Source organism: Balaenoptera acutorostrata, chromosome 8 (assembly GCF_949987535.1).
Source record: "Balaenoptera acutorostrata chromosome 8, mBalAcu1.1, whole genome shotgun sequence".
In the NCBI taxonomy this organism is placed as follows: Eukaryota; Metazoa; Chordata; class Mammalia; order Artiodactyla; family Balaenopteridae; genus Balaenoptera; species Balaenoptera acutorostrata.
In genome coordinates, this window is record NC_080071.1 from 87513035 (window position 1) to 87535816 (window position 22782).

At 60.7% G+C, this 22782-nt stretch overlaps 2 protein-coding genes across 9 annotated transcripts; both read left to right on the plus strand.

Annotated features, from left to right (window-relative positions):
- Window positions 1–801: 801 nt before the first annotated feature.
- Window positions 802–12777, plus strand: CHRND (cholinergic receptor nicotinic delta subunit). 7 transcript variants are annotated; one of them, XM_057550672.1, is made up of 21 exons: window positions 802–918; window positions 1004–1163; window positions 1405–1547; window positions 1794–1956; window positions 2166–2329; window positions 2415–2579; window positions 2659–2721; window positions 3099–3205; window positions 4554–4640; window positions 4883–5024; window positions 5437–5481; window positions 6022–6131; window positions 6307–6462; window positions 6680–6789; window positions 7581–7781; window positions 8893–9004; window positions 9083–9197; window positions 9994–10198; window positions 10288–10406; window positions 11098–11322; window positions 12513–12777. In XM_057550672.1, exons 3-20 carry the CDS (start codon window positions 1503–1505, stop codon window positions 11278–11280), a joined length of 2292 nt encoding a protein of 763 aa, XP_057406655.1. In that variant the 5' UTR covers window positions 802–918; window positions 1004–1163; window positions 1405–1502; the 3' UTR covers window positions 11281–11322; window positions 12513–12777. The 7 variants fall into 7 exon arrangements, with proteins under 7 accessions (XP_057406655.1, XP_057406654.1, XP_057406656.1 ...); XM_057550671.1 differs by having other exon boundaries at window positions 11098–12777; XM_057550673.1 differs by lacking the exons at window positions 802–918; window positions 1004–1163 and having other exon boundaries at window positions 1430–1547; window positions 1725–1956; window positions 11098–12777.
- Window positions 12778–16450: 3673 nt separating this feature from the next.
- Window positions 16451–22079, plus strand: CHRNG (cholinergic receptor nicotinic gamma subunit). Of its 2 annotated transcripts, none has more exons than XM_057550972.1 (12): window positions 16451–16607; window positions 16805–16944; window positions 17159–17203; window positions 17377–17483; window positions 18029–18184; window positions 18952–19049; window positions 19376–19576; window positions 19752–19866; window positions 20078–20192; window positions 20915–21131; window positions 21341–21474; window positions 21758–22079. In XM_057550972.1, the coding sequence occupies exons 1-12, from the start codon at window positions 16553–16555 to the stop codon at window positions 21929–21931; spliced, it is 1557 nt and encodes a 518-aa protein (XP_057406955.1). In that variant the 5' UTR covers window positions 16451–16552; the 3' UTR covers window positions 21932–22079. The 2 variants fall into 2 exon arrangements, with proteins under 2 accessions (XP_057406955.1, XP_007184794.1); XM_007184732.2 differs by having other exon boundaries at window positions 16452–16607; window positions 17374–17483.
- The last annotated feature ends 703 nt before the right edge of the window (window positions 22080–22782 follow it).

The window sequence follows — 22782 nt, forward strand, 5'->3', positions numbered from 1 at the left end:
CTCTGGCTCAGCCTGGGGTGGAGAAGAGTTGAAGGCCGTCCGCGAGGCTCAGAGGTCTGTTTCTCAGCAGCACCTGGGCGCCCCGGGCCTCGCGCCCCCCTCCTCCAGGATCCACCTGAGCCAGGTGAGGCTGAAAAGGCTCGAGGCGGGCAGGGCTGAGAACAGGGTGGACCCTGGAGGGGTCTCAGTGGTGAGGATGAGCGGGACTCGTTCCTCCTGACGCCGCTTCGGCCTTTCTAGGGCCGTGTGGTGAGAGACGCCCGGGCGCTGTCAACGTGACGCGGGCGCAAGGCCGCATTGTGGGGGGCAGCGCGGCACCGCCCGGGGCCTGGCCCTGGCTGGTGAGGCTGCAACTCGGCGGGCAGCCTCTGTGCGGCGGCGTCCTGGTGGCGGCGTCCTGGGTGCTCACGGCGGCGCACTGCTTCGCGGGGTACGTCGGGCCCCAGGCCCCTGCCCAGCCCGCATCCCCAATGCGGGTTCCCGCTCTTCCGGGGTCGGCTGGCGGGCACCAAGCGCGAGGACCGGTCTCTGCTGCCCCCTGGCGGCGGCCGTCCCCTTTCCCGCCTCAAGGCGCCCGGGCCGCCCAGCCAGGGCGCGGATTCTCCGGGGGCTCACCGTCCCGGGCCTTCTCCCCACTCGGCGTCGCGGCTTCTCCCGGGCCCGCCCTCCCCGCCCCCAGGCGGAGAAACAGCCCGGCGCGCGGGCTCGCAGGGTGGTGCGCGCGGGCTCGCAGGGTGGTGCCCGTGGGCGGAGGGCAGGGTTTCCAGGGGACCTCTCTGCATCCCTGTGCTGCGTGTCTCCCGCCGCTCGCGCCGCAGCGCCCCGAACGAGCTTCTGTGGACGGTGACGCTGGCCGAGGGGCCCCGGGGGGAGCAGGCGGAGGAGGTGCCGGTGAACCGCATCTTGCCCCACCCCAAGGTGAGAGGGCAGCCCCCAGGCCCTGAGTTGGGAACAGCACCCCACCCCTACCCGCGCTGACGCTGCGCCGCCACCCCCTCCCCAGTTTGACCCTCGGACCTTCCACAACGACCTGGCCCTGGTGCAGCTGTGGACGCCGGTGAGCCCGACAGGGGCGGCGCGCCCCGTGTGCCTGCCCCAAGAGCCCCAGGAGCCCCCCGCAGGCACCGCCTGCGCCATCGCGGGCTGGGGTGCCCTCATCGAAGGTACTAGGCAGGGCAGGGCCTGGGTGAGCCGCGCGTGTGCGTGGGAAGATTGGGGGGCTGGGGTGATGGAGTTTGAGAAGGCTGGGGTGTAAGAATTGTGACCTACACCCAGCTGTCTTCACAAAATGCTGCCCATCTCGCAAAGGGGGGGGGGAGTCAAGGAGGGCAGTGGGGGGAGGGAGACCCTAGAAGCAGGACCCCTGCCCTTCAGGCCTGAGCCCCTTCCACTGCTTCCCTGTAGATGGGCCTGAGGCTGAGGCGGTGAGGGAAGCCCGTGTGCCCCTGCTCAGCGCCGACACCTGCAGAAGGGCCCTGGGGCCAGGGCTGCGCCCCAGCAGCATGCTCTGTGCCGGCTACCTGGCCGGGGGCATTGACTCGTGCCAGGTATGAGCCCCGACTGATCGGAGGGTAGTAGTGGGCCACTCCTCAGGGGCGGGACGGCCTCCTTTCCTTCTACAATCAGGCTGTCACTCAACTTCTCTGAGCCCCTATATCCTCATCTCTAAAATGGGTCCAAGAGTGGTAACCCCAGTAGAGCTCAGAGCTGCTTTACCCTGCCAGGCATAAGGCTGTCATTGAGGGTGACATGGATCGATGCAGTGCCCTCTCTCTTGGCTCGGATCCTCGCAGGGTGACTCTGGAGGCCCCCTGACCTGTTCTGAGCCTGGCCCCCGCCCCAGGGAGGTACTGTACGGAGTCACCTCCTGGGGGGACGGATGCGGGGAGCCAGGGAAGCCTGGGGTCTACACCCGTGTGGCTGTGTTCAAGGACTGGCTCCAGGAGCAGATGAGCGGTGAGCGCCCCGACCCTATTCCCCCCTCCCCAGAGTGTCCGGCAAACTGCCCGGGGACGAGCCCGTTTCCACCCTGCCGCCACCCCCAGCCTCCTGCGTCGGGAAAGCCTATCTTCCTCCCGGGGAGGGCTTTGGGGGCTAGGGCCTAAAGCGGGGAGCGGGGGTGGAGTGGGCTAGCCCCTGACGCCCCTCGCAGCCGCCCCCTTCAGCCGCGAGCCCAGCTGCAGGGAGCTTCTGGCTTGGGACCCGTCGGAGGAGCCGCTGGCAGATGCCGCCCCGCCCTGTGCCTTCTACGCCCACCTGTGCCCGGGGCCCGCGGGCGCCTGTGCGCGCCTGGCGCACCAGCAGTGCCTGCAGCGCCGGCGGCGATGTGGTCAGTCCCGTTCCTGGGGCTGGGCCGGGGGCCCGAGGGTCTGGCCCACGTCTGACAACCGGTCGGACCCTTGTCCCGCCCGCAGAGCTGCGCTCGCTGGCGCACACCCTACTGGAGCTGCTGCGGGGCGCCCAGGAGCTGTTCGGCCCGCGCCCGGGGGCGCGGCCCCTGGCCCCGGCCCTGGCTCGGCCGGCTCCGTCGCTCCGGGATCCTTCCAGGCACCCCTCCCGCGAGCAGCGGCTGCACTCAGGTACCCCAAGCCCTCGCAGCCCAGCCCCCGCCCCACCCCAGCGCGGCCGAGGCGTTCCCCTAACCCTGCAGCTCCCCAGGATCGCGGACGGCAGGCCCTGGGCTCCCGAAGCGGAGGTCGGAGCAGCGCGGGGAAGCGAACGGTAATGACGCCCCCTGCCGGCGGTCGCCAGTGGAGTAGGCCAAGGGCGGGCCGAGGGCCGTAGGGGATTCTCCCGGGGTCTGCGCTGGGAGGCAGTTTCACCCCGCGGGCAGACCCGCTCTCCCCCTCCCTCACAGCAGGGCGGATGATTCTTTGGGGGAACTTGTGACTTTGGGCCCTCATCAGTGTCAACAGATGCTGGGCTTTGTGCTATCCTTTAACCTCTCTGAGCCTTGGCTGCCCCTCGGCCGCCCCATCTGTAGCGGGAGGAGAAATCTGCCCACTGGGAGGGGTCCAGAGGCACCGGTGGGAATACCACCCCGGCTCCATGCTAGTGTCAGTTCCCTCGTATTCCCAAAGTCTCTCCCCTTCCTGCAGGCTGCCCTGGGCTGGAGCCCCTGTGGCAGAAGTTGGCTGCCCTCCAGGGCACCCATGCCTGGATCTTGCAGGTCCCCTCCGAGCGCCTGGCCATGGACTTTCACGAGGTGGGTTCCCAGGCTTCCCAGACCCTTCGCAGTGGCCTCGGAAGGCTAACCTGGGTCAGCCCTGATGCGGAGGGAGACAGGAGAGACCCTCCCCCAGCAGCCTGGGGTGGAGGTAGTGGGTGGTGCCCAAGGGGAAGGGGATGGGGAGGGCAGCTATGTGTGAGCTGGGTGCTAGGTGGGTGTGAAGGAGTGGGGGGAGGTGTGAGTGGAGGAGCTTGTGGAGGTGTCCAAGCGAGCAGAAAGTGTGCAGGATTGGGGGAGGGGACTGGGGAAGGGGTGGGTCTGAGTGAGAGTTTCTGGGGGCAAGGAGGAAGGGGACCAAGAGTGGGGTTGTGAGCCCCTGAGTTGTCTCCTCCCTCTGCAGGTCCTGGCAGACCTGGGCTCCAAGACACTGACCGGGCTCTTCCGAGCCTGGGTTTGGGCAGGCTTGGGGGGCCGGCACGTGGTCTTTGGCGGTCTGGTGGGTCTGGAGCCAGCCACGCTGGCACAAAGCCTTCCCCGGTTGCTGGTGCAGGCCCTACAGGCCTTCCGCTTGGCAGCCCTGGCGGAGGCAGAGCCCTAGGGACCCCGGATGGGTTCAAGGCAGGGCCAAGGGCTGGGGAGGAAGGGGCACCGCCCACTCAGCCCTCAGGTTCCCCCAGCCAGGTGGCCCTGAGCCGTGTCTCCATCCGCAGCCCCTGGTCAGGACTACTGCTCCCAGGGCCTGCGGAGGGTCCAGGGAACATGATGAGAAACCGTCATGGCCAGAGTTGGGTGCGGGCGGGGGCTTGGGGGAAGGGGTCCTGGGCCCAACGTACCTCCCCAGATGTACCATCGGAAGATCACAACTGCTTTAATAAACATTATTTATGATCTACGGAGACCACTCCAGAGCTTTCTTAGGATGGGACTGGGGTGGGTGGACATGGGATCTCTGGGGTTAGGGCCCAGCCTCCAGAAGCAGTTAGTTGATAGAGGTCACAAAGACACTGGAGAGGGGCGGCAGAACCCCCCCATCTCAGCGTATCGGTCGACCTCCCAAGAAATGGCAGTACCGCCGCCTGTCACCACCCTGCTGTCCATGGCTGACGAGTGCCGCCCCCAATGTCCCGCCTCTCCACCCGGCCCCCACCCTCACCACTAGCGGTGGGGAGTCCCAGCCTGGGATCTTCGCCTCGTGTCCTTGGGCTCCTGCCTGGCTGGCCAGTCCCTGTCCCCACGCCCGCATCACCTGCCCCAGTTTCTCCAGCCTGCCACAGAGCCTCAAGGTGTCAGATTGCGCTTCCGGCGGCCTCTTCCCTTGGTGCCACCCCCCACCCTGCACCTGTCCCCTCGGCCACCCGCCCACATTCCCCAGCCCTGCCGACAGGAGCGGCCGACCCAAGACCCAGTCAGAGGAACAGGATGGAGGGGCCCGTGTTAACGCTGGGGCTGCTGGCTGCCCTGGTCGTGTGTGGTAAGAGTGGCCATCACCCCTCCCTGGAGGGTCCCTCAGGACCCCTACCCAGGTCCCCCACGGCATGCTCCCCTCCCGTCCCCTCCTACGTGGGGCTCCCTCTCCCAGTGTCAGGCCCACCTCCCCACTTCCCACTGCCATTCCTCCCTGGAGGGGCCAACCCCCCGGGGCCCGCTCCAGGCCCAGCAGGACCTCAGGGCGGCGTCCTTCCCGGGCCCCTGTCCCCGACCCTCCCCAGGCAGCTGGGGCCTGAACGAGGAGGAGCGGCTGATCCGGCACCTGTTTGAGGAGAAGCAGTACGACAAGGAGCTGCGGCCCACGGCGCACAAAGAGGAGACTGTGGACGTCACCCTGGCCCTCACCCTCTCCAACCTCATCTCCCTGGTGAGTGGCCCCTCCTGGCTGGGCTGGGGGACAGTGGCAGGGATGGCTTCCTGGAGGCCTGGCTGTCTCCCGGCCTGGGATGGCCATGGAGGAAGGTCAAGGCCCCATCCCGGCCTCTGGTAGCTCCTCTCCCTGGGAAACGTGCTCGGGCCCTCTTCATGCCTCTGTGTGCTGCCCACAGGCCTTGGGCTGAGGATGCCCCGTTCCCTCCAGCTTCAGTTCTGGGTGCCCCCGTTTCACACCCATGACACACGTGAGAGGCCATATGCCCACCCTGCTTCCTGGTCTATCCATCCACTCCTGAATGCTGGGGGCAGGCCATTGTCGCAGTTTCCCCTGGGTGGCAGCCGAGAGTAGGTGCCTGGTGAAAAGGTGCAGGCCCCGGCGGGACAGTCCTCCTGTTTGATTACAGAAAGAAGTTGAAGAGACCCTCACCACTAACGTGTGGATTGAGCATGTAAGGAGAACATCCTGCACAGAGCTGGGGGTGGGGAGGGTGCAGGGCCCAGGTTCGCCTGTGCTCGCTTCTGCTTGGGGATCCCCAACCTGCCTCAGTCAGACACTGTCCTCCGGGAGGGACTGGTTCCTGCCTACAGACAAACCCCGGGCCCGACTGCCCTTCCCATCAGCTGGTGCTGCCACAAGCCCAGATAGAGGCTTCTGTGGATTAGAATCTTCACCTAGGGAAAATTGTCACAGTATCTTGATTTTATTAGAAGACACTGTGTGCTACCTGTCAGAAACTCCTAATACAGACGTAAGTCTTCTATGTCCACAAGGGAAATAGTGCTGCCTTAGCGGTGCAGTGCACATCCTACACGGCTGTACACAACAGACCTGAGTCCTGACTCTGTACTCACCTCCCCCAACCTCTTTTGTCCCAGCCCCAGACCCTGTCCAGTCTTCCCCCAGGGAAGTGGTTGGTCGGGGAGCGGGGGGAACGGGGGAGCCCGGACAACAGCAGAGCCCACTGCTGACATTTCTTTTGGGCTTCCAGGGCTGGACAGACAGCCGGCTGAAGTGGGATGCCAAAGATTTTGGGAACATCAGCGTCCTGCGTCTGCCCTCTGACATGGTGTGGCTCCCAGAGATAGTGCTGGAGAACAAGTTGAGCCGCAGCCCCCCCTGGCTTCCCGTCCACCGCTCTGCCTCCCTCCCTTAGGCATCTTGAGCCTCCCCCTCCAGTCCCAAGCTTCTGACTGCCCGCCCTCCTCTGCCTCCCCCAGCTCGGCCAGTTCCCAGCTGGCCAGCACTCACTGTGGCCCTTGTCCCTGTCCCCCAGCAATGACGGCTCCTTCCAGATTTCCTACTCCTGCAATGTGCTCATCTACCCCTCAGGCTACGTGTACTGGCTGCCGCCCGCCATCTTCCGCTCCTCTTGCCCCATCTCCGTCACCTACTTCCCCTTCGACTGGCAGAACTGCTCCCTCAAGTTCAGGTGCACCCACTTCTCCAGCCACCCCTCCCCCCAGGGCACCCCGCCAGGGGCTGAGGGAGGTAAACACCCTCAGGCAGAGGCCCCTGCTCTGTCCGGATTAGAGCTTCCCAGCCCCACCGTGGCCCCCTCCACCCGTGAACCCCCTACGCTAGCCTTTCCCCCATCGGTGGTACCAGCCAGCGGCTGAGGACCACCCTCTGCCCACTACCCTCCCCAGTTCACTCAAGTACACGGCCAAGGAGATCACCCTGAGCCTGAAGCAGGATGAAGAGGATGGCCGCTACTACCCCGTGGAGTGGATCATCATCGACCCCGAGGGCTTCACAGGTGCCGGAGCAGCAGCTGCTGGGTGGGCTGGCCCCTCAGACCCCCCCACCACCACGGATACAGTCACAGTGACATCCCCACCCCAGAGATGCACGTGTGTGTACACACACCTAGGACATGGACACACAGGGACACAGGCGTGCAGATAGACACAGACAGGCCAGACCCTTCCCGGTCTGAGCAGGGTCCCTGGGGATGGTGTGGCCGACAGATGAGGGGGCTGGTTAGCCTTCCTCGCCCCAGAGGGCCCAGGGGACGGTTGGGGCTTTGGCTGTCATCCTGATGGTGTGTATGTTGTCCCCTCCCCTCTCTGTGACCAGGCTCAGATCTCTTACTGGGCCCTACCGCCTGCCCCTGTCTGTCAGAGGAGACCCACATCCCGCTGGTCCCAAGGCTGGTACATCATGGGGAGGAGGGTTCTTACTCTCACTGCCTTGTTATCCCCAAGCCTCCTTATTTGAACCACATATGGCCTCAACTTCTATTTTTTCCAAGGAGAAAAAAAAAAATCGGTCCCAGAGGAAAACTTCCCCCTTGTAGAGTGAAACTTCCATCCCAACCCCCAGGGAAAGATACCCAGAAACAGAGCGTGAACACTCCTCCGTGCCCCCACCCCACTCCCAAGCCCCTCAGGCCCCTGCCAACAGGCCTGGCTGCGCCTCTGGGCTGGCTCACTCCACCCAGCCCCCACCCCCCACCCCCCGGCCTGCCCCAAGGCCCGCCCCCCACCCCACCCCACCCCCGGCCCCATTGCCTGGCCTGACCCCAAGGCATCCATGTGCCACCCTCAGAGAACGGGGAGTGGGAGATAGTGCACCGGCCGGCCAGGATCAACGTGGACCCCAGTGCCTCACTGGACAGTCCCAGCCGCCAGGCCGTCACCTTCTACCTCATCATCCGCCGCAAGCCGCTCTTCTACGTCATCAACATCCTGGTGCCCTGCGTGCTCATCTCCTTCATGATCAACCTGGTCTTCTACCTGCCTGCAGACTGTGAGCCCAGCCCCCGGCCCCCTCCCCGAGGGCCCCTGAGCTCGGCCACCCCCGCCCTGCCCCTCACTTCCTCCTGGGAGCCACTTGGGGGTCACCACTCCTGGTGCTCCCTGCCCGGGGTCCAGGAACGAGGGGCACGTGGCCTGTCAGCGGGAGGGCTCTGTGACCCTGTCAGACATCCCCCAAGTGGACAGGGCCCCTGGGGGTTCCATCCCTCTTGGACCTCCCTTCTGCCTCTCATGATGGGCTTCCCAAGGACCCTAGGGAGAACTACAAAAGTGTCCCTCTGTCAGGGCAGAGATCGGGCCTGTGTGGTCACCACTGTGTGACCGTGGGCCTGGCTGTTGGGCCAATGGGTGGATAACAAGGTCTCTGGGAAGCCAGGGCATGGGGCGTGCAATCTACACACACCTGGTTCTAGAAGGGCACATGTCATCTGTGGTCACTTGGCTCCAGGACATTTACTACGAGCAGGGCACAGTGAGTTCCAGAGACAAATGTGACCCCACCCCGGACCCTGACAGACAGGGTAGAAACTACAAGACTAGGAGTGCAGCCTGGGGGCGGTGGGGTGGGAGCTGGAACCTGGCTGTGAGGTGCATTGCAGACCGAGAAGCAGCGCTGGGGCAGGGCCATGGACCCAAGACCACAGGGGCCAGCACTGCACAGCACGCTCAGGGGCGCAGGTGGGAAGAGCAGGGCAGTGCTGGGCTGGGGTCTCGGAGCAAAGGGCTGAGAGCAGGAATGTCATCTGGGTGTGAGGATGCCCTGGGGCTTCCTGTGCGGGGGAGGGACAGAGAAGTTCTGTGATTTAGGAGGGCTGAGTGGCAGGGGATTGGCTAACGAGGAAAGCAGGGGTTCCTTGAGCTCTCACCCAGTGCCAGGCAGCGTCTGAGCATTTAACACACACTCTCTCACTTTGGCCTCCCAGCTTTTAATGGTTGAGGAAACTGAGGCACAGAGAGGTTAGTCTGCTTGCCCAAGGTCACCTAGCAGTAAGTGGCAGCTCCTTAGCCCAGGGCACCATGGCATTGTGAACAGTAGTGCAGGGGCCACCGTGGGACCCTCCAGGCCCTGGGCCAGAGGTCACAGCTAAGGATGGGCTCCCCAGGTGGCGAGAAGACATCAATGGCCATCTCGGTGCTCCTGGCCCAGTCTGTCTTCCTACTGCTCATCTCTAAGAGGCTGCCGGCCACGTCCATGGCCGTCCCCCTCATCGGCAAGTGAGTGCCGTCCCTGCCTGCCTCACCCACCCCGCTCCTCGCCCGGGCGGGGGCTCCAGGCTGCACCTGTGCCCGCAGGTTCCTGCTCTTCGGCATGGTGCTGGTGACCATGGTCGTGGTGATCTGTGTCATCGTACTCAACATCCACTTCCGCACGCCCAGCACCCACGTGCTGTCTGAGGGAGTCAAGAAGGTGAGGGCTCGACAGCCAAAAGCTGGAGGTTGTTCACGTGCCTCGCTGCAGGGAGACGGGTGAAGCCACAGCGGTACACACGACAGGGGGTGCTACCTGGCAGCAAAAGTGCCCCTGCTGCCCCCCACGCCCCAGGCTGGATATTACATAAAAGAAGCCCCATGCTAAAGAGACTGTAAGGTTTCCTTTCTGTGAAGTTCAAGGACAGGCAAAAGCAATCTTTAGTGCTAGAAGTCAGGATGGTTGTTCCCTCTGGGTGTGGGGAGGAATTGATGGGGGTGAGGCAGGAGGGAACATTTTTGAGATACAGTTCTTATCTTACCTGAGAGGTGTTTACACAGATGAATGCATCTGTAAAATTTCACCTAGCTACATGCTTAAGATTTGTTGAGTCAACTGTGTGTTTGTTATACCTTGATTCAAAGGAAGGTGAGCACTGTGGGGGCAGGGTGCCCAGGAAGGGGACTGTCCTTGCCTCCTGGCCTCTGCAGGGCCACCTGGTTGTTTGGGGACAGCTGAGGATAGTTTAGCAACTTTTTTGGTCTTAGCTCTGCGTTGGGGGCATTTTTCTTACTTTTTTTTTTCATATATAATTCATTTTCAACAAATGAGTTCTTCTCCATGCTATAATGAGAGAGTTGGAAGCAACCTAATTGTCCATGAGTAGGGGATCAGAAGAATAAATGACAGCGTCAGACTGGGGAGCACTTTGTGGCAAGCCAGGAATGGAGTCACAGATGTTTGGATGTGTGAAGGTGACCCACGTTTGTAAAGTGGCCCCTCTGACCTGCCATAGCTCTTCCTGGAGACCCTGCCTGAGGTCCTGCACATGTCCCGTCCGGCAGAGGATGGGCCCAGCCCTGGCACCCTGATCCGGAGGAGCAGCTCGCTGGGCTACATCTCCAAGGCAGAGGAGTACTTCTCGCTGAAGTCCCGAAGTGACCTCATGTTTGAGAAGCAGTCAGAGCGTCATGGGCTGGCCCGGCGCCTCACCACCGCACGTGGGTCCCTAATGGCTTGGAGTTCGGCCCATCCGTGGGAGATGGGGTGAGGGCAGGCCCCATGCCCACCTCTGGCCTGGTGTCCACAGGTCGGCCCCCAGTAGGCTCTGAGCAGGCCCAGCAGGAGCTCTTCAGTGAGCTGAAGCCAGCTGTGGATGGGGCCAACTTCATCGTCAACCACATGAAGGACCAGAACAATTACAATGAGGTGAGTAGCCACAGGGTTGCTGTGTACAGATGTTCGAGTAGTGCACTGATCAAGCACATCCTATCTTAAGGGGGCACAGTTCGCCTCAGAGATACCTACCAACTTAGACGGAGTTCACAGTGGGTGCAGATTCCAGGCCTCTCGGGGAGGGGGATCCCCTGCCTGAAATCCCACAGCCGCGTGCGGGGCCAGGCACACACTCAGATATACACACAGGCACACAGCTCTGCCCTGTTGGGGCCACACTCTGGACCTCCCTTAGGGTCCCTTTCTTCTCCCAGCTGCCAATCATTTTCTGTCCCTGCTCAACTCCCAGCCTGATACTCCAGACAAAGCCAGACACTTAAAAGGCAGCCTTATATGGTTGTTCAGTACTATACAACTTTAAAAAATTCTCCCCTGACAAAGGGGCATATTTTTCTAGTTCACATACAGGCTAGTGGCAGCACTGAGAGGCTGGGAGGGAGTCTGTGGGCCTGCTCTCTGTCTCCTGGACAGACAGAATGACCAGCCCCGCCTGTGGCTGGAGGTGGGCCTGGGCCCTTGCTGGGGACATGGCAGCACATCCCATCTGCTGCAAGCCCGAGGCAGACCCCACAGATACGCCGAGGCCGTGGGCCCCAGCTTGGGGTGTGAGTCTGTGGTTTGAGGGCCCTTCTTACCCCACTGTCTCTGTCACCCTTGCCCCCAGGAGAAGGACTGCTGGAATCGGATAGCCCGCACAGTGGACCGACTCTGCCTGTTTGTGGTGACACCCATCATGGTGGTGGGCACAGCCTGGATCTTCCTGCAGGGAGCCTACAACCAGCCTCCACCTCAGCCTTTCCCTGGGGACCCCTTCTCCTACCGGGAGCAGGACAAGCGCTTCATCTAGAGTGGGCCTGCCCTCCCCGGCCTGGCCAAACAACCAGGGCAGGTGGTTGGCCTGAAAGGGATGTACAGGGGGTGGGGTGGATAGCTGTGTGGACAGGGGTGTCTGGGAAACAACCAGCTCTTCCTGGGCAGACCAATTTCCAGCCCTGAGACTTTGAGCCCAGTTGGTCCTGCCAGGCTGGGGCAGAGATGAGCTGAGGTCAAGGGAGGGAGGGGGAAGCCCTAATTCTCAACAGTGGTTCCTTTGCACATAAAGCCAGGAGCCACCGGAGAAGGCCTGAGAGTGGACGTCGGCTGGGGGTGGGGCAGGACGATCTGGGGGGAGGCAGAGGGGTGGCTCAGGGACCAGGGAGGATGCCACTCAGGCTGGCCTTTTGGGACCCCTCTGTGAGGGGTCAGGAAGGCAGAGACATCTTCTTGCCTCCCCCTCCCCCAAGTGGGGGTGGAACAGGTGGGGTCCTGGGCCTTTACTTCCCGGCTCCTCCAGCCGCCTCCTTCCGCCAACCCCTTAGTCTTGAGCTTCTGAGGCCCCACCTGGAGCCGAGGTTGGGGATGCCTCTCTCTCCAGGCCCACTAGGGAAGGAGTTTTTTGGCGGGTTCAGGAGCATCAGGATTGCAGAATGGCCTTCCCCAGCCCTTTCTGCCTTGGCCACTCTATCTTCCCCCCCCGGGAAGCTGAGGATGGGGGTGGAAGGGTCAGGTTCAGCATCCACAGAGGCCAGAGGTCAGCCTGTCAACCTCAGGTCACATGCACCATCCTAAAGCCCCAGAACTCAGCAATCCCCCCAGGCTTGTCCCCTTGAGCACCTACTCCTCCTTCCCAAAATAGGGTTGCCAGACAAGACTTGGGACATACTTATACTAAAAAATGATTCATTGTTTACCTGAAATTCAAATTTAACTGGGAATCCTGTATTTTAATTTGCTAAATCTGGCAACTCCACCCCAAAGGGAGCCCCCGCCAGTCCTATCCCAAAGGCCAAGGGCTGAGGCTGCAGGAGCCGGAGGATGTAGTTTTGTGTGGTAGCCCACCTCCAAGGTGGCCCCAGTGAGCCACACCTCCTGGCATTCATACCCTCCCACACAGTACCAAGATTGGTCTGTGTGACTGATAGAAGGAGGCAGAAGTGACACTGTGTCACGTCCAAGATCAGGTCATAAAAGACATTGCAGCCACTCTCTTTCTCTCTCTCTTTCTCTCTCTCTTGCTCTCCCTCCCTCATTCATTCTTAGTTGGCTCTCTGACTTTGCGGAAGCCAGGGGCATGATGAGCAGCCCTGTGGAGAGGTCCAGATGGCAAGTAACTGAGGCCTCCGGCCAACAGCCCTGTGAGTGACCTTGGAAATGGATCATCCAGCTGAAGTGGCTCCTTCAGCCACAGTGGAGCCTTCAGATGAGATCACAGCCCCACAAAAGCCTCTGAGCCAGAGCCACCCAGCTAAGCTGCTCCTGGATTCCTGACCCTCAGAAACTGTGTGAGATATTAAACGTTTGTCATGTTAAGAGACAAAGCTTTGGGGTGGTTTGTTACACTAGCAGTGTGACCTTGGACGAACCACCTCTCATCTCTCAGCTTCAGTTTTCTCATCTGCAAAGTGTGGATAAGTCCAGCTCATGAGGCGTCTTGAAGATCAAATTTGCTAGTAAGAGTAAAGGTAGTTACATGTGTCCTGCAAATTTTAGGGGTGGTTATTTATCTCATTCCTCATTCGTGGGCCTCAGTCACTGAGGACAGGCCCTTGGGGCCCTCACAAGGGCCTCCTGCATCCAAGCCTGGTGTGGTGACTGACAGGGGAGTGGAGCAGGTTGGAGGACCTGATTCTTCACCTCCTTGATGTGCAGGCTTGAGTCTCCCAGCTGAACCCACGTCCCTCAGAGGGAATCAGTGACCTCATGAGCTCAGGTATATAGAAGGCAAAATGTTTGGTTTTCCCATGGAACTGAAGAAAAGATAAACCATTTAAAACCAAAACTGACCCTACTTACTTCTGCTTTCCAATATGAACCTTCTGAAACTTCAAGGTACAAGTCTTTAATTTTTTCCCCTCTGAATAGGAAAACTAGCTTAGACTTACACCCTTCAGATGAGCAGGCAGTCCGGGTCTTCCCTGGAATTTTTCACCAACTCTGGGGGTGTCCCTGTCTCGTGCCCAGAGACAAGAGGGCCCAGATCTGATCCCTCAACCACTGTCGTTGCTTTGCTTCGCCACACGGTGACGCTGTTGGCAGCAGGTTTTACACAGTCCACTGGTGAGGCCTCAGTGTGTCAAGCCTGCTCAGGTGGCTGTAAACCTTCCAGAGAAGACAACCCCCAATGCCCCACTAGACCAAGGGTGCCTCTTTAGCAGGTTCCCAGGGTCACAGTGGGTCCCCCGACAGCACCCACTTCCCCAACACTCCAGCCCCAGGGTGCTGTCAGGACTGGTCCACCCTCTGGGTGACATGGAACCCCACCTCTTTCCCTCCCAAGGACGTCATACCCACAGGGGCCAGCTTCCCATGAAGCCAGAGGGAGTCCCTACACACTCTCCCCAGGCCAGCAGGGCTACCCACCCTCTTTCAAAGGGCGATGAATCCATCAGGAATGCACTGGGCTGTAAGGAACAGAAAAACCCAGAGAACCGTGGTTTAAAAGAATAATGTTTCCTCTTTCTTTCTCACATAGTAAGAATCTCAAGATGGTGGCTGTTGCATTGGCTCAGCTGCCCCACAAAGCTATGAGGGACCCGGCTCTGTGCTCTCTGCCCAGCCCTCCCTCTTAGCGTGCTGGCTTTGTCCTCCGGCTTGTTGCCTCAGGTAGCACAGTGACTGCCACAGCTCCACACTTCACGTCATGTTCAAGGCAGGAAAGGGGAAAGCGATTTCTGACCCTTTTATCAGGAAGAAAACGCTGAAGCCCCTCAGCTGACTTCAGCAGACACTCCATTGGTCAAGATGTTATCACACGGCCACCCCATCTGCAAGTGAGCCTGGGAAACAAGCATTTTGCTTGTCCAGCCTCTGGAGTAGAAGGCGGCAAAGTTGTTAGTGAGTGAGGACTACAGATTTTCTCTTAATGCAGCGATCCCCAACCTTTTTGACACCAGGGATCGGTTTCGTGGAAGACAGTTTTTCTGCGGACCGGTGGCTGCGTGGGGTGGGATGGTTCAGGAGGTGATGCGAGTGACGGGGAGTGGCAGATGAAGCTTCGCTCACCTCCTGCTGTGCGGCCTTGGTTCCTAACAGCGCATGGCCCGGTACCGGTCCGCAGCCTGAGTTGGGGGCCCCTGTCTTAATGGGCCCCATACTTCCCCCCTTAACCCTTCCAGGGCCGAAACTGCCACTCCTCAGAGATGCCTCACCCCCCTGAGAACACCAAAGGGACCTCTCAGAGCAGAGAGGAGGGGAGAAAACAGGGGTTAAAATCTGCATCCAAAAAAACTTTAAAATAAATAAAATCTGCATCCAGAGGGAGGTGGCACAGTTCCTACCAGAGGGAATTCAACCTCCAGAGTCTTCCTTTTCCCTCCCAGACACTTGTAGGGAAGGGGAAAGAGAAAGTCAGAAATGTCGGGCGTCATCTGACTACCTATGCCTGGGGTGGTGGAGGGGGAGGGCGATAGGTGGTCCATGATTTAGCAGAAGCCATTAATTATCTGGGGCAAAGAGCCGTCTTGGAGGAGAGCAGAGAGGAGGAGAGATACTGCTCCGCAAAATGGGTGAGGGAGTTGAGTCCAGGGGACACCAGAGGGCAAAGTGGGGAGAAGGAGCCATTGGCTTTGTATACTCCAGGGAAAGTGGGCTACACAGCTAGATGCGTGGTGAGAGCGAAGTCTGCGGGGGTACTGGGGGCGGGCCTGTCCAGGAAAACTGAGTGTGGAGCCCAGAGCAGGACCGAACACAAGGACCGAGGTAGATCAGGGAAGACAGGGGCCACCACTGTCATCCCCCTGCCCACCACAAAGTCCTGGAGAAGACAGCAGAGACTTGTGGCCCCGCTGCAGGGGGCTGGGGTCTGACCCAACCTCATCTGGATCTCCAAGGACAGGGCACGTGGGCTGACTTCTAGTTTACTGACACATGCTAAAATGCCACAGACACCATTTGCTTGGGGGGAGGGGGACACGTCCTCAAATGCTGCTTTCCCTCCAGCCCTCAGAGGCCTCCACCACCCTCTCCCACAGGAGGCTGAAGGGTGGGCGGCACATATGGGAACCTGTGTTTTCCGTCTTGCCCACGTATTGGGTCATGTTGACCTGTCTGCTTCGAATAGCTGGTCAGAAGACAGGTGGCCAGCGGACAGCAGGGCCCTCGGCTCCTAGATCAGCCTCAGCCCCACTCTTCCCCTGACCACAAACCACAGTGTGGATGGAGCTGCTTTTCTGGCCCCTCTAGGTCCCGTCATCTGACTCTACAGAGGCCACGACCTTGATCTTGCCTGCCTGCCCCCCTTGGACTGTGAGATCCTGTGAGCGGCTCGGGCTCATCCCTGGGTCCCCCTGGCCTAGAGCTGTCCTGCCACACACTGGGAACTCCGTAAATCTGTGGATGATTTAATAAATACTGAGGCCCCACTGAGGAGCCCCTATTCAGGGGCTGTCCTATTCCCTGGAGCCTGCGTTCCAAATCTTCCTTGGCTCTCCTTCCTTTAAAGCTTACCAGACCCGAGTTCCATGCCTCAAAGACCAGAGAACCCTGACTTGACCCCCTCATTTGCATTAAGGTGTCATTGCCTGGGGGCCCCAGTGCATCTCTCCCATAGGCACTTGACCCTCCAGTGTCTCGGTCTAGTGGAGTGACCCATGAAGATGTCAGGGACCATGTCATAGAGAAACTCAGGTACAAAACATGCTTACCCAACGGCCTTCACACCTCCCCAGATCCTGACCCGCTGGAGGGGGCAGGAGGAAGGGTCCTCGGTCGGGGCCCTTCCTCAGCACTCTGCCTTTCTCTCCCACACCCATCTGTCCCCGGCTGTGTCCTCAGCCCCCCGGCTGGAACATGGATGGAGGACTGGGTCGGCTGAGCCTGAGAGTGGGGATGGAGGCTGGACCGTCTCTGTTGGGGCAGACAGGGCCCCTCTGTTCTCCCCAGCCCGGGTAACCTGAGCCCGGCATTGTGTCCATCCTGGAACAGCTGACAGCGCTGTGGTCAGACAGCTGGTGGGGCTGGCCTGGCTGGGCTGGCTGGGGAGGGAGTGTGGGCTGTTACATGAGACCCAGAGTCTGCATCCCTCTCTCCCAGTCCTGAGGAGCTGCAGTCCCACCCCTGTCACTGCAGAGAGCTGTGGCACTATGCACGGGGGCCAGAGGCCGCTGCTCCTTCTGCCACTGTTGGCTGTCTGCCTGGGTGTGGACACAGGGGGTCTGGGGCCTGGAGGGGCCAGGAGCAGGGGTCCAAGGCCTCAGGGGATGGAGGGTCTGGGGGGCTACTGGAGCCTGTCCCCCACACCCGGTTCCCTCCTTCTCCATGTCACACCCTCCTGTGGCCTCCCCCTCATTCTGCCCCAAAGCCCCCGTACCCAGGCTCACCGCTGTCTGTCGCAGGAGCCCAGGGCCGGAACCAGGAGGAGCGTCTGCTCGGGGACCTGATGCACAGCTACGTCCCCCACCTGAGGCCCGCCAAGCACGATTCAGACGTGGTCAACGTCAGCCTGAAGCTCACCCTCACCAACCTCATCTCCCTGGTGAGCACAGGCCTGTAGGACGGGGCGGGAGGGGATCCCACCTTGCCCCTAGGACCGGGGGGAGAGGAAGGGGCTGGCTCCGGTGGCCGGGAGCCGGCAGGGCCCACCGGGGAGAGACCAGGGAGCTGGAAAACTCCCATGGGGGCCGCCCAAGAGGCTGGGGTCTTGCAGGGACTACCACCTGGGGGCTTAGCCCTCTGTTCTGCACCCCCAGAATGAGCGAGAGGAGGCCCTCACCACCAACGTCTGGATAGAAATGGTAAGAAGCCGCCCTGCCGCCCTCTTTTCCTCTAGCAGCTCCCACCCTGGGGCCCCAAGGCCCTCACAGCTGCCTGTTTCCCTCCCATCCCATCCCTGCCTCTCCTGCCCCCCCGGGCTGGGCCCCCATTCCTGGGGGTCGGGGGGCCTGGCAACCCCTCCCCCCTGCAGCAGTGGTGTGACTACCGCCTGCGCTGGGACCCACGTGACTACGACGGCCTGTGGGTGCTGCGGGTGCCGTCCACCATGGTGTGGCGGCCGGACGTCGTGCTGGAGAACAAGTGAGGAGACGGCGTGGGCAGCGGGGGGACAGACAGACACAAGGGCGGGCCCAGCAGGACAAGAGGACTCTGGGAGAAAGAGGCAGGCGAACAGAGGGTGCAGCCTGGGGACACCGCGGGCACTGGGGCGCGGGGGCTAAGGGTAGGGCCCGGGGCCAGCAGACCTGACCCCAGACCCGGCTCCACCACCTCCGGGCTGGGCCGCCTGGGTGGGCCGCTGTCCCTCTAACGTGGGGACGAGGACAGCTCTCTCGGGAGCCCACAGGACAGGCACGGGAAGGGCTGCCCTCTGGCTCTGGCACTCTGTGGGAGCTTAACCGCTGTCAGTTGCTGTCATGACCATTAATGAAGAGAGTTTGGGAGAGCGGCAGCGATTAGGAGCTGGGCCGAGGGAGCCTGGCGCGTGGAGGGTGGGGAAGGGGGGCGGGGAGGGGGCTGGGGGAGGAGTGGTCCCCAGGCCAGGAGGAGACCGGGCAGGGGTGTGGCGGGCTGGGAAGGGTTGGTGTCCCCGGGCCCCATCCACACGTGGCCTGGCCTGTGCGCAGCGTGGACGGCGTATTCGAGGTGGCCCTCTACTGCAACGTGCTCGTGTCTCCCGACGGCTGCGTCTACTGGCTGCCGCCCGCCATCTTCCGCTCCTCCTGCCCCATCTCTGTCACCTACTTCCCCTTCGACTGGCAGAACTGCTCCCTCATCTTCCAGTAAGGCCATTGGCTGGGGTGGGGATTTCGGGAGCCGCTCTAAGAGGGGCCCTGGTCGGGTGGGGACCCAGGGGCCTGGCTCCACCTCCCTGGGGCCTCTGCGTCTGTCTCAGGCCCAGATGCCTGAAGATGCCCGTGTCCCTCCCTGTTAAGCCTCGGTCCCCTCACTCATCCTCCTTCACTGCCTCAGTTTCCCTGCCTGTGCCCGGAGGAGAGACATCAGTGACTGGGATGGGTGGGCGAGAAGGCACACACACACCGACACACATGCACACCCACACTAGACCGCTATGCCCTACAGCCCCACGGAGAGGACGGCGCTCTCAGTATCCTCGTCCATTAAAGGGGGAAAGGGGGTCTGTGAGAGGGTTTCCCCGGATTTTAGAGGAACAGTCTTCCTGAGACCCTCCTCAGTAAGCAGACCCGAGAGGTACACATTGTATTTCCTCTGTTCTCACCATTGGCCCCTCCTGCCCTGGAGACGGTGGGAGGGAGGAACACGGGGTGGCCCTGGGCTCTTGCCCCCAGGGGAGCACATTGAGCTGCGGTCTCCTGGTCCTTCAACACAAACTTCCCCGGACCCCAAGGAGCCTGACTCCCCGCCCCTGCCCCATCTCGTACCAGGGTTTTGTGGAGAACTCAGAAATTCCTGGCTGCACTTTTTGAGGCAAAGCGGCCCACAGTTGCCCTCAGGTGATGGTCTATGTGACCTCATGGGTGAGTCTACACACACTCAAATTTATCCTCTTTCCCTCCCCGTCTCCCAGGTCCCAGACCTACAGCACCAACGAGATCAATCTGCAGCTGAGCCAGGAAGATGGTCAGACCATCGAGTGGATTTTCATAGACCCCGAGGCCTTCACAGGTAACCTCCACCCAAGGCCCCTGCTGGACCTGGCTGTGCGGGCAGGGCCAGCCTGAGATCACGCCCCCTCCCGTGTAACACAAGATGAAAACTACAGTAAACCACAAAATACATATATTTAAAGGTCCAGCAAACCTCTGATGTTCCCCATGAAAATTACTCCAGTTTTGGCGGGAGGGGGATCAAGCATCCATCCTCCCACACTCTTCCCATCCCTCAGTGGCGCTCCTTTGGGCACATGCTGGTTGCTCTGTAGCTGGGTCACACGGGCTGCAGGGATCTGCCCGCCCGCACTCCCTGTGCCCACCCCAGCCTGCTGCCCGCAGAAAATGGAGAGTGGGCCATCCGGCACCGGCCAGCCAAGATGCTGCTGGATGAGGCGGCAGCAGCCGAGGAGGCCGGCCACCAGAAGGTCGTCTTCTACCTGCTTATCCAGCGCAAGCCCCTCTTCTACGTCATCAACATCATTGCGCCCTGTGTACTCATCTCCTCTGTGGCCATCCTCATCTACTTCCTTCCTGCCAAGGGTACCTAGTGCCTGCGGGAGGGGAGCCATGGCCCCGGCCGGCGGCACAAGGGATAGCTGGAAGGGCAGAATGGCACCGTGACCTGGGACCGGGGACACGGACTCCTTGTGGGGAGGGGGGTGCCCCACGGTGGGGAGGTTGAGATCCGCTCTGAAGGCCTCTTGGTCATGGGCAGCGGGTGGTCAGAAGTGTACCGTCGCCATCAACGTGCTCCTGGCCCAGACTGTCTTCCTCTTCCTTGTGGCCAAGAAGGTGCCCGAGACCTCCCAGGCGGTGCCACTCATCAGCAAGTAAGGCCGGTCCTCATGCCTGTGCCCACCTCCTCCCCTCCCTTCTCAGGAACACAGGGTACTGCCCTCCTGCCACCCCCATCCCCATCATCCTCAATGCCAGCCCATCACCCCAAGGGATCTGGGGGAATCAGCCACTATGGGTGGGGATGTTATCCGGGGTGGAGTGTCGAAGGGCCAGCCCCACCTCCTGCCTACCCCACCCCGGCAGGTACCTGACCTTCCTCCTGGTGGTGACCATCCTGATTGTTGTGAATGCTGTGGTCGTGCTCAACGTGTCTTTGCGGTCCCCACACACACACTCCATGGCTCGAGGGGTCCGCAAGGCAAGCTCCCCGCCCCCGCCCACTCCAGCATCCTCCTGCCCTTTCCGCTTACATGCACCTTCCCCTGCACTCCTGTCCCTGGGCATATTCCTCACCTACCACATTCAGCAGCTAACCTGCCCCATGTGCATCTAGAAGCACATGCCCAAATGGATCAATAATAACATCAGGCGCTTACTATGTGGCAGGTGTATTACGTATACTAACTTACTTAATCTTCATAAATCCCCTGTGAAGTGGGTATTAGTATCATCTCCAGTTTACATATGAGGAAACAATCACAGAAAGGATAAATAGTTTACTTGAGGTCGCATGGCTAGAAAGTGGAGGAAGCCCGATTCTGCCCAGGCAGTCTGGCTCCAGTGCCCGTGTGATCTGCAGCCCACCTGCAGCAGTCAGCTGGGACCCTTGTTACAAATGCAGATTCCCAGCCTACCCCAGCCATCCTGGGCCAGGGGTGGGGCCCAGGAACCTGTGTTTCCAGCAAGTGCCCTGGTGATTCTTATGTGCACAAAAGTTTGGGGGCCCAGGTTCAGTGTCTGGCGCAGAACAGGTAAGCTGTACCAGGGCCAAGCCACTGCCCCTGAAGTGCAGCCTCCGGGCCCCCAGAGCATGAACCCTTCGTGCCGACCATCACCTTCTGCTCTGAAGCCCAGCCTGGCCGCCCACCAGGAAGGTCTGCTGGCCGCTAAGCTAAGCCACCCATGACATCCCCTCTTCAGGTGTTCCTGCGGCTCTTGCCCCAGCTGCTGCGGATGCACGTTCGCCCGCTGGCCCCAGCGGCTGTGCAGGACGCCCGGCCCCGGCTACAGAATGGCTCCTCCACGGGGTGGTCAATCACAGCTGGGGAGGAGGTGGCCCTCTGCCTGCCCCGCAGTGAACTCCTCTTCCGGCAGCACCAGCGCAATGGGCTAGTAAGGGCAGCGCTGGAGAAGCTAGGTGAGGCAGGGGGTGTGACACTGGGGACACTCCTCCCCAAGGACTTCAGACAGGAAGGGTCTGTTGGCCAAGGTGCCAGGCACAGCAGATGAGTGTTGGGCAAGTGTCCAGGTTGGGGAGAGAGGGGCTGGGGTCTCTAAGGAGAGGCCACTTTCTCAGACTGTTTCTCCTCCATTCTACTCCCAAACCTTACTCTCTCTCTTCCACAGAGAAAGGCCCGGAGTCAGGGCAGAGCCAGGAGTGGTGTGGCAGCCTGAAGCAGGCCGCCCCAGCCATCCAAGCCTGTGTGGAAGCCTGCAACCTCATTGCCTGCGCCCGGTACCAGCAGAGCCACTTTGACAGTGTAAGCCAGTCAGGGGTGGGGTTGGGGTTTGAGTACCTGGTGAGGGACTTGGACCTGAGATGGGGCAGGATGAGTGGGGTGGCCATGGTAGGGCAATAGGATGGAAAAAGTGGAACTGCGAGTGGGGCCAGAGGCCCGTGGAAGAAGCCAGGTTGAGGCCTGGAAGTAGGTGAGAAGGGCTCAAGGAAATGAAGAACGGAGGCCTGCTGGATGGCCAAGGTTGGTACAGGGATCCAGCTTGGTGCCACCGCTGGTCATCTCATCCCCTGCCTCTCACCCTCAGGGGAACAAGGAGTGGTTCCTGGTGGGCCGAGTGCTAGACCGCGTCTGCTTCCTGGTCATGCTCTCGCTCTTTGTCTGTGGCACTGCTGGAATCTTCCTCATGGCCCACTACAACAGGATGCCTGCCCTGCCATTCCCTGGAGACCCCCGCTCCTACCTGCCCTCGTCCGACTGAGCCAACCAATTGCTGCTAGCCATGTGGAGTCTTATCAACTGTGTTCTGCTGCTGAGGTCATGAGTATGCTCTTTGGGAAGCACCCTTCAGGGCCATGTGAGCCAACTGTTCCTGAGGAAAGCTGGGGAAATAAAAAGACAGAGCTGGAGCCCTGGAGTGGTTGGGGATGGGATGCTGGCAGAGTGTGTTAGTGGGATCAGCACCTACATGGCACTGGCTTGCTATTCCTGGCACTCCCCTCACTTGAGCAAAGTGTTATCAACCCCCATCATTTCTGAAGTCCTAAGGACTCTGTTTTATCCTATCCCCAACTAGGCAAGGTCCTACCCCTCCAGGCCTGGGCCTCCCTTCCCTTTTACAAGTTCCCTGCAGGCTCCTAAAGGAGGGAAGTCAAGAGAGAAGTGAAGAGTAGCAGCCAATGCTCTATCGAAAGAAGGGGAGCAGCCCACTCCAGCTGGCATCTGCCTACTTTCTTGGGGCTGTAAGCACCCAATACTCATGTGCACCAGTGACCTTTCCATTCAGATGCATTTTTTTTGCCATCGATCACCAAACATTGTATGAGTTTTATTATCTTTTTTCATTGTTAAGAGCTCCTCACAGCATTATGGATAAGCAAGAATCACTATTCCCCCATGTTTAGGATGGGCAAATTGGGGCCTAGAGTAAGAGGGGCATCCCAGAACAATGATGGCTAAATAAGGGTTGGAGTCCACAATTCCCAACACTGACCCAATCTTAGACCCTCTAAGAAAGTTCTATGGCCTGGAAAACGGATGCCTCTTCCTTCTCTTCTCAAAGGCCAGGGAATTTGCACTGGTCTCAAGGAAGAGCGAGGCAGGGAGGCAGGG

Coding starts and splice junctions, on each gene's coding strand:
- CHRND (XM_057550671.1), top strand. CDS start 1,503: ATGCTCTGTGCCGGCTACCTGGCCGGGGGCATTGACTCGTGCCAG. Junction 4,641..4,882: donor GGCTGCCCTGGTCGTGTGTG/GTAAGAGTGGCC, acceptor CTCCCCAGGCAG/CTGGGGCCTGAACGAGGAGG. Junction 9,005..9,082: donor GCCGTCCCCCTCATCGGCAA/GTGAGTGCCGTC, acceptor CTGTGCCCGCAG/GTTCCTGCTCTTCGGCATGG.
- CHRNG (XM_007184732.2), top strand. CDS start 16,553: ATGCACGGGGGCCAGAGGCCGCTGCTCCTTCTGCCACTGTTGGCTGTC. Junction 19,867..20,077: donor GCGGTGCCACTCATCAGCAA/GTAAGGCCGGTC, acceptor CCACCCCGGCAG/GTACCTGACCTTCCTCCTGG. Junction 20,193..20,914: donor TGGCTCGAGGGGTCCGCAAG/GCAAGCTCCCCG, acceptor TCCCCTCTTCAG/GTGTTCCTGCGGCTCTTGCC.